Raw genomic sequence first — 13,045 nt, 5'->3', positions numbered from 1 at the left:
CATTATAAAACTATAAAGATAAAATTATATTAGAAATTAAAATATATAAATTAAATATAAAATTTATGTATATTAAAGAGATCAAAATTAAAATTTAACATTTTAATAAAATGTAAAAAAAGAAAAGATGGTGGATACCCCACATGTCAACAAAAGGAATTTGGACCGTATATAGTTACATATTTATCTTCCACAATATTTTAATATATCATGGTGTTCCAAAGATTGGTTTGGTGAAATACCTGAAGCGTGAAAATTTCAAACCCTTAATAATTTGTTAAATTGGTGGGTTAAGTAAATGGAAAATTGAGCCAAATTAATGATTTTAGGAGGTGGAGCTGTGGTTCCATGTTACTATTCACGGCATTATCGCTTATTTAATGATTCAAAATTTGGGATGCCTGTTGATCAAATGTTTGTAGAGATGATATAAATCTGCATATTCTTAATACGAGGCATAAAATATTCACATTAAAGTTGAAGTGACTTAAGCTGAGCAAATGTAAGAAGCCTGGATTGTAGGGCGCACTGTGCAGGCAATCTTTCACTTGCAATTTTATCAGTGCTTTTCAGATTGAAAATGGTATGAGTAGCTTGTATTGCCTGGATTTGCCATGGAGGCTGAATACTCGTTTACCATTACATTTATCGATCTGCAAGACTTTGTGCCCAAGCAGTCCATCCCTAGATGATGTGTATTCGCCGCAATTGTGTTGAGAAGAGTAGAAGTTTATAGGAAATCATAGGGTATTAGCCAAAGACAATTCATTACAGGAAATATTAAACAGACACACAGGTTGAAAAAAAAAATTCATAGCATAGTAGCATCTGAGAGCTTATATGATTCAGGTCCGCTTGACAGGGTCGAAGTTGGACACACCAATTACAGCTCCAACAATGGCAACAAGCACAACACCACCAGCCACAATGCTAAGCAAAAAGTTCTTGAGAGAAGGGGAAACTCCATCAGCAGCTTGAGCTACCTCAGGGATCACCATGGATGCAGTGATTGCAGCTGCTGTCAATCCTGTGACTGCCTTGTCCTTGAGTGAAGAAGCAGCAGCCTTGACTTGAAGCCTTCCATTGGATGTTGTAGTTGGGATTGCCCCCGATGGCTTGCGTGGCAATGGCTTAAAGAAAGCTTCAGAGGCAGGCACCCTGTTTTGGGTAGCACGAGTTAGTGGCAGAGCCATTGAAACTGCTGAAGTGGAAGCCATTGGTTTCTCTCTTCTCACTCTGAGTTGAAAAGCTGCAACGCTGCAACTTCTTCTGTGAGTGTTTTTAGTATGAAGGGAAATGGAGGGAGGGGAATTGCCTTGTCATCTTTATCTCTATCCTACGTGGCGGTTTTTTAAAGTAGAAATCATGGATAAGGTAATCTTTTATTGGTCCAATGCCTCATCAACTCTGAAATTTGGGGACAGAATTTAAGTTCACGGTTGGCCACTCAGTGACATAACTGTTGTGCGTAAGGTGGGGTATTCCCAAGGGGAATTCTTTTGTTTATTCAAATTTAAAAAGTTGTTTTTATTATTTGGTACATATATTAAATATTAAAAATGTTTTAGTAATAATTGGAATAAAATTAAGGAGTTAATACTTAAACAAACTGTAAAGACATACACGCACACATTAGGTTGAAAGAGAGTCATATCACTTGTTCACTTATTCCCTGAAGATATGGATGAACGGCCCTTGACAAAGCCGAACACAAGAATTCTAAGATTGAATTATTTAAATGGTTTTATTCAAACTAATCATGAAAACCATGCACAAGTTTATTGGAAATCTAACTCACTTTTGTGGTTGGTAGTCATTTGGACTCAATTCAATGGGCCGTTGACAAGTTCTTTAGATACGATTTTATTGGGCCAATGCCGTGTTTAAATTACAATAGCAGAATTAGAAGATGAAAAATTAAATCCAACAAACAAAGATTGATGAATCGCTGAAGCTGCTGTTTTACCCAACTAAGGGTAGGGGTGAGTAGCAACACATTTTTTTTGGGTACATTATAAATTGGGGGAGGGATGAGATTGTTAGGGCTTAACTCCTCGATCTTAGGGTGAGGAACACAATTAGGAACTCAATTGAGCACTTTCCACTATGTTATCTCTAGATTAAACAATAGGAAAATTTAGGGCGTAGTCCCTGAAATTTGTGTAGTTTTGATACTGATGCTTTTTTAAGTGCCTTAAATTTCATGTAAGCAGACAGATCATCAAGTATCAAAGAAGAAACGAGGAAACACATTCTCTCATTGATATTGATTTTTCTTTACCACCACCCAAATACACAGTTGATGCTCTTTATGATCAACCACCAGTTTTTTTTTTTAAATAAACTATTAATATTAATATAAAATCCCACCATGACATTTCTAAGCTACTAGGAAGCTGGGAAAGCTTAGATGCTCAAATAAGAACACAGAGGTGCATAGTAGGCAGAAACACCTGGCTTAGATCTCTGTAAAAGGGATTGTACAAGTATGGCAGAAGAAATATGAAAATACTCACCCCCCATAAAAATAGCCCCAGAACATGGCTACCTTCCTTCTTTGTTTAGCTCATTTATAAGTACTGTTCATGGATCCTGGCTCGGTTCTCTTCCCACCACAATCTAGCATGCATCTCCCCGAATCTTTCTCGGCTGCATCATGTAACCATAAAGTGATTGAAATGAAAGACGAATACATTTCCTCAGTAAAAATAAAAAATAAAAAGTTCATGGTAGATTTGGCTCCGCATGGGATGGGATTGGAGTAAAATCATTGGTGAAAGCAGAATAAGTGAAGCAGTAATGATGCTGTCAAAATACAAAGATTTCCAGCTCATAAATCTGTTCCTGACTATCAGTAATTCATATCATATCATAGTTGTTTTTCTAAGGTGGACCTCAATCATAGAATTGACTTGTGTTGGACCCATCAGCCTATCAATGGAGAAAAATATGGCTTTTTTGGAGCATTTCTAATCAGCCTTTTAACTGTTTTTGGGGGAGAAAAGATGGTGCAGCATATGCAACATTTCTCATTTAATTCAATCAAATAGAAATATTTTTCCTAGTGACGACAATGCATAAAATAGATCACTAGCTTTGGCCTCCATAGATAGCAGATTTTGGTAACGATCTCTAAAACAGAGACAGTCTGTTTAGTCACTGAGGAGGAGATTGCAAGTTACATCACATTCAAGATTCAACCCTATCATGGTCCTTAAAATGCAAGAAAAGCCATCAAATAAAAAGAAATCATCACATGGGATACATCAAAACTATGATGCAAACTAGCAATGAGAGCATACGAACTAATCTAAATTTGATTTAGGCTAACAGATTCATGCAAGCACATTTGTTCATCAATTTTAGTGAAGTTGAAGAAGAATGTCATAAAACCATACCTGAATCTAACTCGCTTAAGCTCCCTTTTACCCCCTGGCAAGGCTTTGATAGTAATGTAAACCCCTGGCTCATCTTGTTCAACCCATTCAGTCTCAAGGTCACTGGCATTGCTAATAGACAGCTCACCGGAGCGATCAGCCTCTCTTGATGAACTACTCCTCATAGAGGCATCCATTGATGATATCTCTGTCTTGGCACCACTAATACTGGAAAGTTTTGGAGTTGAGGTAACACCGGAATCACAATAATTCCGAGCCTGCATTGGATGTTGATCAAGTGAATCTGAGGATGAGTAGCCCACACTCATCCCTGTTGGACGATATAAGTTACGAGGTAATCGTTCTCTAGTCAATGGCGGTGTTACAGGGCTTGCTTCTGCTGATTCTATTTTTGAGCTCTGGAATGAATCAAAAGAACCGTCATTATTAACATCGAAAAAAATTAAAGGTTGATTCATCCAAACTTTGTTAAACAGGCAACAGCCTAAGAACTTGCCTCATCTTCGGATATAGGTGGTGTGGGTAGTGCAAATGCATTGCGGTTTAACCTCTGAACATTGTAAAGTTCCTTGATCCTGTCATAGTTCTCAGACCACCATCTTTGAGCTTGCCATTTGTTAAACATTTCCCGGCTGCCCAAAAGAAAATAAACTACATTTTAGCATTCTTGATGTTCATGAGATTAGCATACCCGAAATGAGAAATTAGTTCTTCATTTGAGCATGTAACTAAAAAATAAAATGACTGGTCTAAGAAAAAACAGTAACAGCAAACATGCATTAGGGATGTCAAGCACAGTTTTTTTTTTATTTTAGAAAAAAACATTTATATCTATTTTATGCTCTATATTCAATATTTGTGGCTGCCCTCAACGTTCGTTGTAAAAGATACTACTCTATAACATCCTATTACTACCTTTAATTCTTTTTTTCACAGGTCAATAACTTGAAAATCCAACCATGAACAGTATCATTGCATTATTATGCTTTTCTATGTGGATGGAAAGTTTTAATTATAATATTGGGCCACTAGATTCGTCTCATAAGCAACTTTTGACTAAACATTTCCCATTCTTTGAATCATAAAAGAAAAGGTCAACCAACCTTAGGTAAGGGGAATATTAAATTTTTTCTAAGTGTAATCATTGTGTTTAAAGTAGTAAGAACACTAATCTTCCAAAAAAGAAAAAAAGCATCAGGAGTCTAGAACCAATCAGGAGCTTTATCAACCATTAAACTATTTATAATCATATGAACATGAAAAATGGCAGTGGAAAATACAGTCAATTAAGAAACCAACTGAAATAAAATTTCTACAATAGATACAAAAATATTATCAAAAGAGTCGTCCAACAGATTTTAAATGTGTGTTTTCATCCCAAACATGATGACGTGTATTGTTTTTTTGTTGGTAAAAGATAAGCATAGAAAAGGGTTAAATTTTTGTCTTGAATGTAGTTTTGGAGTGGATAATGATGTGGGCAGTCCCTAGCTAATAATAGTAGGCAAATATGACAAGAAATGGCTCTGTATGAAAGGGGGTATTTTTTATTCAAAATGAAAAAAAGAAAGAAAAGAAGGGAAGGAAGAGGCTTCCCCGACAAGAAGACAAGGCACAGTGAAAAAGCTTCCCAATCCCAACACAATCAATCCTGTAATGTCCCACCCACCAGTGATGTGATAATTAAGGCACAATTTGAGTTCTTTCTTTTAGACTTTTATCAGATGATTGCTTTTCATTAGGCGTGAGTGAAGCCTACTGTTTCTTTGTAGGTCCCCTCCCTCAAACTAAAATTCTTCATTTTCTTGCCCAGGTTGCCAGCCCAATGTTTGGATGCCAAGTTAAAACAAACAAAAATATAAAAAATGTAGAAAATAATTTAAGTTAAAATTTCAATAATATTTATCTCAAGTTTTTTTTATGTTAAATTATCCTTGGTATTTGTGATTACGTCTATCGCCTAAAATCATAAAGCATTACATCCAATACTTATTATTATTAGAGTTCCCAATTATTTCCTAATTTTAAATTAAAAATATTTTTATTTTTCTTAAACCTAATTAGAAAAACAATTAAAAATAATGAATTTGGGACATTAAATTGTAAAAAGAAAAACATGTAAGACACCGACAAAAAGAAATAGTAGCTAATGTAATATTGAATAAAGGAATCCCTCAAAATATATATTTTTATTTCACAGCTGTCTAAATTCAAGCATAAAAATTCGTGAACTGAAAATCAACAAATTTTAAAAGCAATACCTTTCCTTTTACTAAAGAAATTCCATTTAATTGTCTTTTTCTTTGGCCAAATCTTTATTTATTTAATTCTAAAAAGAACAATTAAAGCCAACTCCTTTAAATTAAAATTTTATGTAAATGATAAATAAAGATCTAACGGTTGAAGATAAATCAGAAACTGCGAAAAATTGAAAGGCGCACCTGAACCGTATACGCTTGAGATCGTTGCCGCCATGAGGAAGTGAAACGAAGGTGATAAGTACACCCGGCTCCACCTGAGCTACCCACTCTTTAGGTTCATTTTCTTCGACGAACACGATCGATTCGACACGGCGTCCGCTCATCGAGTTCGGCGTCGCTTCTCCGCTTGAACTCGATATACCTTTCAACCTCGCTTCCATCTCCTTTCCCCAAGTCCTCTGCGTCGCCGAGTTCGAACTCCCTGTCCTACGATACGACCACTTGTAACGATCCGAGTCGGCTTCGGAACCGCCAGGATTCTTTAACCGAGTCTGTGCTGTGCAGGGGTTGCAGTGCTTGTACGCCCCCGACGCTTTCAGTGCCATGTCCTTCAACTAGAACACCCGGACGCAAAAAAACGAAAAAAAGGGAAACGCGTCTCATCAAAGCCAAAACAAAGACCAAAGAGCTCGAAAATCTTGCTTGACACCGTGAAATTAACAGTGAATTTACCTGAGATGTGAGGGATTTCATGGCTTGGTTGTGCTTAGTGTTCGGATTATTGGACGAGTCGATTTCCTCTGGTTGAGCCAGTGAGTCATCACCAGCTTGCTTGGACCGAGCTATGCACGTCAGCATTGTTGTTTATGAAATTCTCAGGAAAAAAACCAGAAGTCTTCTGTGAAAGGAACAAAAAGCAAATAAATAACATTAAATAACTACATTTACAATTTGTCAGAACTTTGTAATCAAACTATGAACAGAGTAAAATAAATACATTAATAATAATTAGTAGTAAATGAGTGTCAAGTTTACCGTACTGAAATCTAATGTACTCAGAAATCTGAAGATGAGTAGTTGGAGTTTGAGTGAACTCGAGTTACGAGACTCGGTCAAGGGGGTAAGGAGCTATTTAATTCGACGTTAGAATTAAAGCGATCAGAGATTCTCTGCACTGACCCAATATAAAAACAATAATAAAAGGAAAGAAGACATAAAATGCAGCAAAGAATAAAAACTAAAACCACCTCTCAATCTCATCGGAGGCGAGTAGTTGCCTTTAGTTTGCTTTTTCGGTTCTGTTAGAGAGAGAGGCTGCTTTTTTTCTTTTCTTGGGTAAGGCAAAAGAGGAAGCAAAAGCAAATGAGGTTTTGAGAGGACGGCTCTGGAATCGTTATAATGGGATAGTGTTCATCGACATTGCAATGCCATGTGAAATTGGCCGGGTTTTGCTGTATATATTACATGTAATGGAACTAGAAGAAGTGAAGAAGAGGGGATCGAGATCGAGAGAGGGAAAGAGAGATTGGTTTTTGGTAGTAATTGTCTGGGCTCGCTTCATGTTTTCCATTTTTATACTCTTCTTGATGAATTGATTGGTGTCTGTTTGATCCTCTTTTCTGCTGTGCTTTACCTTTTCGGCTTTGGGTTGATTGATGGGCTTAGTCCCAGTCTTTGAAGCCCCAATAACCTCTGGTACACAAAATTGGCCTTATCGGGAGACAGTAGGGCTTAGGTATAAACTGTTCCTTCACTTCAAAAGCAGATCCAAACATAACTTTGCCATCATCTCATGCTGTGAAGAAATAGATCTTTTACTGCTAATGAGAGTTTAGTACTTTTGTGCATAAATCATGCATTTGATTTAACATCAATGTATGCTAAGAATTTTCGTTAATACCCAAAAAGCCCGTGTTGAGAATTCTCATTGTACGAAATCAAAGACTAAAAAAATGAGCATTTGTTTTTAATAAGGGTAGTTTTGGCCGTTTATATAATCTTTCAGTTCTATAAGAGATGATTTTTCGTAAACTACTTACTATAAGAGATATTGAAAGCTAAGTGGTATGGATTTGAGACGAAAGTTGATAAAAGTATAATCAAGTCAGATTGTATTTTATTTCTATTGAAAAAAATAAAAAATTAATCATTATAAGTTAAATCAAAGAGTAAAAAAAAAACCTTAGTATTTTTAAGTTAAATCAAAAAGCAAAATTAACCTTTTCATTAAAAATTTCAGTAACTTTTGCTATTAAAAAATAATCTTTATGCATCAAAATAAGATACACATAATAACCACGTATCACTATTTAATTATTTTGTTAGTCAAGTCAATTTTTAATAATACAAATGTAGGAATTAAGTTAATGATTTTTTGAGTAAAAGATAAATTCTCTAATATGGATTTGACCTACAACCGAAGCCGCAGCAAAGAAGGCCACACGGTAAGATTAAATAAAGTTAAAAGAAACAAGGCCTGGCCAACGCGACAGAATTTATGCCACAAAATTTCCTTACTTGGCCGTCTTTTGCAAAACACAATTGCATTAAGTGAGACATAAATTACATCAAGCACTTATGATCATTGGAAACATATAATTTACAAGACCCAAACGAGAAATGTAACCACACCTTTTGCTTTTGACTTGAATTTGCATGAACGAACACATTCAACATAAACACAAGAGGATCTCCACAGGCGGAACCCATCAACCTTGTTTGATCTCAAATCTGTATAATGTGGTTCTCCATCAGTCATGTCATCTAATTTAGGAGCTTAACCCTTTCAACAAGATTCCAATGCATGTGCATCTCATTTCAACCTGATGGTTTCATTGGGGAATATAACATTGGGATTTCGAATATGGGGATTAAGGGCTGCCAATTCTTTCCATTTGGCTCCGGTACCATGAATACGAGACGAGATGCTCCACAGAGTGTCACCTGGTTGAACCTTTGCTGTTGAAGGGGTTGAAGTTTTGGGAGCAGTCTTGGAGTAGGACTTCAACAATGGATGTTTATTGCTCTTTCCCATTCCATTGGCAAGCAACCAACGGGAACCGGACTGTTGTTGGGTCTTGGTACCCCAAAGTTTCTTCTTGCCAGGTTCAGTCTTCAAGCCTGCAACATGGACTTCTGTGATTCTGAATTGAGGAATCTCTTCCTCTTGTGGAGCTTTTTCTTCTTTTATCTCCTCCTCATTCACCTCGTTCACCGCAGAGTCTGAGTCATCATCCTCTTGATTGTCATTCCTAGAAGCTGACACTGTAGTATATATCTTTGGCTTTGGTGGCACAAATACTCTCTCCACCTGAATAAGTGCAAGCATGGGTGTACCGACTGGCTCATAGTTTCTTAAAGGATCACGAAGTTGCACCATCAATGCCACCGTAAAGTTATTTCCTAACAAACCACACTTTTTAACCCGCCTTTTCTCTCCTTTTGACCCTCTGCGAATCAAGTCCAATGATATAGCATGATGAGCAGCAAGGATTCTAGAAGTCCGCTCACTTATTTGATCTTCATCATCATTGAGTTCACCGGAATCAAGTCTCATCCATTCATCAAGAGTTAGAGACAAACCCATTAATCCATCAACATCATCACCATTGTTTTTTATATCCAACAATTGCAACCCACCGGTTCCATCCAGACCAAGAGACCCACTAACACCAAACCCCTTGCCTTGAAGGGCCGAAATTTCCCCAATTGACTGCGCACTGATGTTTGCAGGTGCATCCTCATCTGACATGCCAGATTGAATTCTCAAGCCTTCCATGGAGAGTGCTTCAATCTTATTCATTGCCAATGGAGCAAGATCTTCAAGGGATACATAATCTGAGCCCATCTCGTTGACGGAGGTCGAACTACATTTGTTAGAGCTGAGTAGAGGTGATCTTCTTTTAACTTCCTTTTGCCCACTAGACAGATCTTGCCCAACCTCAAACCCATTCTGCAACAAACACTGCCTGGATAGAAGAAGCAATAACATACAATATCAGTACATGGGATGATTTAGCAAAAAAAAAAAAAGTTTAAGAAAGAAATATGGAGCCACAAACCTCTCTGGTCCCTCCAAAGTAAGGGCATTTTCCCATGCTACTTGTTCCATATTCTTGCCAGTTATGTCCACCAAAGGCATCAACTTACTTGCCTGCATAGAGAGCTTTTCAATACCAACCGAGGCCAGTCTCTGAAGTATATCCATTATACCAGAACCCATTTCAGCAGGTACCACAACAGGACTAGAAACCTGCATGATAAGGTTCCCACCATTTTTAGCGTTGCTGAAAAGTGAGGGATCCATAGACCGCAAAAAACCTCCATTCTTTGTCTGAAGAAATGGACCTAAACCTTCTCCAAGAGGAGGCAATTCAAGTGGCTCTTCAGGAGGAAAATGAACTGGACTCCCAAATCCACCAGAAGTGCCAGGCGGAGAATGATGAAAAGCTTCCTCATTCAATCCCCACTCATGCATTAAAGCTTCTGTCTCCAGGTCTTCCAACACTTTAGCCCTCGTTTTGCTGCTCTGATTAGTTGCCACCTGCCGCTCTTGCTCACCATCTAAAATAAGAGATGACAGATCATCAGTCAAGTTCCCCCAACCAGATGTAGTTGAAGTGTCGAAGTCCTCTTCCTCGGCCATGTCAAAATCAAATAACAAAAAACCACTGGCTAGAGCATCTTTCTCAAACTCCCTAAGTAAACGCTCCCTTGGAGACTCCGGCTCAATGTCAGAACTCGAGCCAAATGGACTATGATCAATACCCAGCATATTCAAGAAGTCATTTGCCACGGACTCCGTAACTTCATCCAAGCTAAGTGACTTTGCCTTCCTATTTGTTTTATAATTAGCTTTATTCTCCAAGTAGTCTTCAGGATCAGGAGAATCTAATGCCGCCTCCAAGTTTGTAATGCCATCTAAAGCTAACTCCAATTCTCTCATCAATGTTTCTTTTGAGCACTGGTCATCCTCTTTGGAATTGCAGTCTTGCACCACACGCCCGTCACTTTGATTACTACTACTTGCCTCATTCGAGGAATGAAGATGAGAGCATTTTTCGTGATTTACTCCCATACCGGGATTACTTTCAACATCTTCAGGGCTTTCCATTGTCAATAGAGCCTGCTTTTCTGAAGATAACTCTATCCCCTTTTCCACAATAGAGAAGTCATTATCTTCAGTTTCCTTTTCAATATTCTCCTTACTTGATTCAGGTCCAAAGTAAGATGGAGGTTTGATGGGCTCAAGCTGTTCAGCTAACACATCAGGTCCTGGCTTAGAAGCAGATGAAGCATCTGCCTTGTCGTCATCAAATTTCTGATCTACCCTTTTTGTATCATCGAGCTCTGACTTTGACACTGGCAAAACTTCATGAAGATCTTTTACCTCCTCAGCAAGAAGAGATGAGCCAAAGGACCCAAAATTAACAAAACTGGGAAGACTCTCAACACGCCTCATTGTGCCCTTCTGATCTCCATTAGCAAACTTAGTAAATGATTTTCCCGTACTCTTCATATGTGACAAATTGGAGCTGTATTGACTATTTCCTAGTGGCACACGATCATCCGCAATGATCATATACCCAAGACTAACATTCATTGTAGCACCCTTGGCTTTCCCTGATAACTTAAAACTTGTTGTCCACTTCCCTGAGCTCTTCTCTTCCTCCAATTCCTCCAATGTAAGTGGAAGCAGCCGTGTAAGGTCAAGTCGATGCTTCCCCAAATCAAGGTCTGGTGTTCCAAACACAGAAGCATAGAGCAAGAAATGCTTGGCCTCATACTTGGCTGAATGATGAGGTCCACTTCGACTACCTTGTACTGAACATGTATGTGTCAGCTTCTCTTCAAATTCAGCAGTTCCATCAAGAACCTTAGCAGGACGAGTCATTAGCCCCCCATCCCGCCTCTTCCAGTGCACACATAGACTAAAATCATTAAAACTAGACGGCAAACCTTCAATGGAGTGTACTTGAAGTGAGAAACAACAAGCGAACCTACGGTTTCTAACATTTGAGAATGCCTTCAAAGGCTTCCAATTCCAAATGGATTTCCTGTCTTTACGAGATGGGTCCTCATTACTATTCTTAAGCTTTGATTTTGGTTCGGGATAGTATGTTTTCCCAGCTGGTTTTGACCATGTATTCAAAGCAGAAAACGAAGTCCTTGGAGGGTTCTTGTCCAAATACAAAGCCTTGCTAATAGCTTCAATTTCATTCAACAACTTCCTATTACCAGAATCTTCACCATTCTTCTTAGCTTCAACTTTGGACAACATCATCTATTTTACATCAAAATAAAATAATTAGATTAAGCAATAAAAAGAGACTCCCTTTGTAAAAAAAAGAAAAGAATCATTACGCAAACCAAATCTAAGAAAACATAGAATAACCAAATGAATCAAGTAAAAACTCCGAAATTAAATTAAATCAAATTACCAAATTGATCTTTCCAGCGACCAAAAGTTCCCGATCAGAAGCCTTGTTTTAGCCAGTTCTATACATAGATTCTCTTTGGCCTTTGCCTATCCAAAATTTAAAAAAGTTCTCTCCATTCAACAAAAAAAATTCAGCGGAAAATTTTGAAAAAGAAAAGGAAACCACAAAAACATAGAAGCTGAAATAGAACCGGGCGGAGAATTCGAAATCTTACAAGAACCGAGTTAAGAATTCTGTAATCAATTAAAAACAAACAAATAGACAAGCAAACAAGAAAGAAATCTTACACGAAGAGTTCAAGTGCCTGAGACTGTTCAGCCGCGTTTGTCTCGACGGACCACTTACTGGCTGGCCCCTTTCGTCTTTGAATTGTCGCTGCCTTTTTCTTAGTCCAAAATTTCAAATCAAACTACGAAAAGGCTACATATTTCATATTACAGATTATATTTTATTCATAGTTATTTTGCATGTATTTACCGTCTGCGGGTCTCATCTTTGTCTGAAATTTGCTTCCACGGCTGTTTATTTTCCATTTTTTGCATTTTACCCCCTCTTTGTCGTTGTTCACCGCTCAACCATGATGTTAAAATAAGATCACAGGAAAATGAAAACCTTAAATCGCAATAAATATGAAGCTCTGGGAAGATTTGGTATCAATAATTATACTAATTATTATAAAGTTTATGCATTTCAGTTACTGTTTTAAGTAGATGTCATTGAAAAGGTTTCACTTGGTTACGGACTTGCATGAAGTTACTAAGCTAATAATCTAATAAAACAATCAATCATAATTTTAGAACACAAGGAAATTCATTCAGTGATATTTTCTGTACCAATTGATCGAGTAAAGAGAAAAAAAAATGTAAGAGGGTGGAGTTTGGATTGAGGTAAGGAGAAAAAAAAGTGTAGGCAGAAACGTAATTAATGAAAAATACATGGTTTGGTCATACCAATATAAAAAAGTTCCTTTCATTGTTGGAATTTTGAATTTTGTAGTCGCCGGCTG

General features: G+C 37.4%; 3 protein-coding genes across 12 annotated transcripts; all 3 read right to left on the bottom strand.

Annotated features, from left to right (window-relative positions):
• Positions 1–750: 750 nt before the first annotated feature.
• LOC107958776 (uncharacterized) lies at positions 751–1,597 on the bottom strand. The gene has a single exon (XM_016894641.2). It carries the CDS (start codon positions 1,215–1,217, stop codon positions 846–848), a length of 372 nt encoding a protein of 123 aa, XP_016750130.2. The 5' UTR covers positions 1,218–1,597; the 3' UTR covers positions 751–845.
• A 629-nt stretch (positions 1,598–2,226) lies between these two features.
• On the bottom strand, positions 2,227–7,153 carry LOC107958774 (protein Brevis radix-like 4). 9 transcript variants are annotated; one of them, XM_016894638.2, is made up of 7 exons: positions 6,847–7,153; positions 6,635–6,773; positions 6,332–6,497; positions 5,840–6,213; positions 3,895–4,030; positions 3,399–3,796; positions 2,227–2,649 (listed from the first exon to the last, which is right to left on the bottom strand). In XM_016894638.2, the coding sequence occupies exons 3-7, from the start codon at positions 6,455–6,457 to the stop codon at positions 2,571–2,573; spliced, it is 1,113 nt and encodes a 370-aa protein (XP_016750127.2). In that variant the 5' UTR covers positions 6,458–6,497; positions 6,635–6,773; positions 6,847–7,153; the 3' UTR covers positions 2,227–2,570. The 9 variants fall into 9 exon arrangements, with proteins under 9 accessions (XP_016750127.2, XP_016750125.2, XP_016750124.2 ...); XM_016894636.2 differs by having other exon boundaries at positions 6,640–6,773; XM_016894635.2 differs by having other exon boundaries at positions 6,635–6,768.
• An 857-nt stretch (positions 7,154–8,010) lies between these two features.
• On the bottom strand, positions 8,011–12,721 carry LOC107958773 (protein PLASTID MOVEMENT IMPAIRED 1-RELATED 1). 2 transcript variants are annotated; one of them, XM_016894631.2, is made up of 4 exons: positions 12,327–12,721; positions 12,040–12,125; positions 9,661–11,882; positions 8,011–9,567 (listed from the first exon to the last, which is right to left on the bottom strand). In XM_016894631.2, the coding sequence occupies exons 3-4, from the start codon at positions 11,880–11,882 to the stop codon at positions 8,412–8,414; spliced, it is 3,378 nt and encodes a 1,125-aa protein (XP_016750120.2). In that variant the 5' UTR covers positions 12,040–12,125; positions 12,327–12,721; the 3' UTR covers positions 8,011–8,411. The 2 variants fall into 2 exon arrangements, with proteins under 2 accessions (XP_016750120.2, XP_016750121.2); XM_016894632.2 differs by lacking the exon at positions 12,040–12,125.
• Positions 12,722–13,045: the final 324 nt, after the last annotated feature.

Source organism: Gossypium hirsutum, chromosome A05 (assembly GCF_007990345.1).
Source record: "Gossypium hirsutum isolate 1008001.06 chromosome A05, Gossypium_hirsutum_v2.1, whole genome shotgun sequence".
Taxonomy (NCBI): Eukaryota; Viridiplantae; Streptophyta; class Magnoliopsida; order Malvales; family Malvaceae; genus Gossypium; species Gossypium hirsutum.
Note: the sequence above shows the minus strand (reverse complement) of the source record. Positions and strands in the feature narration are given on the sequence as shown.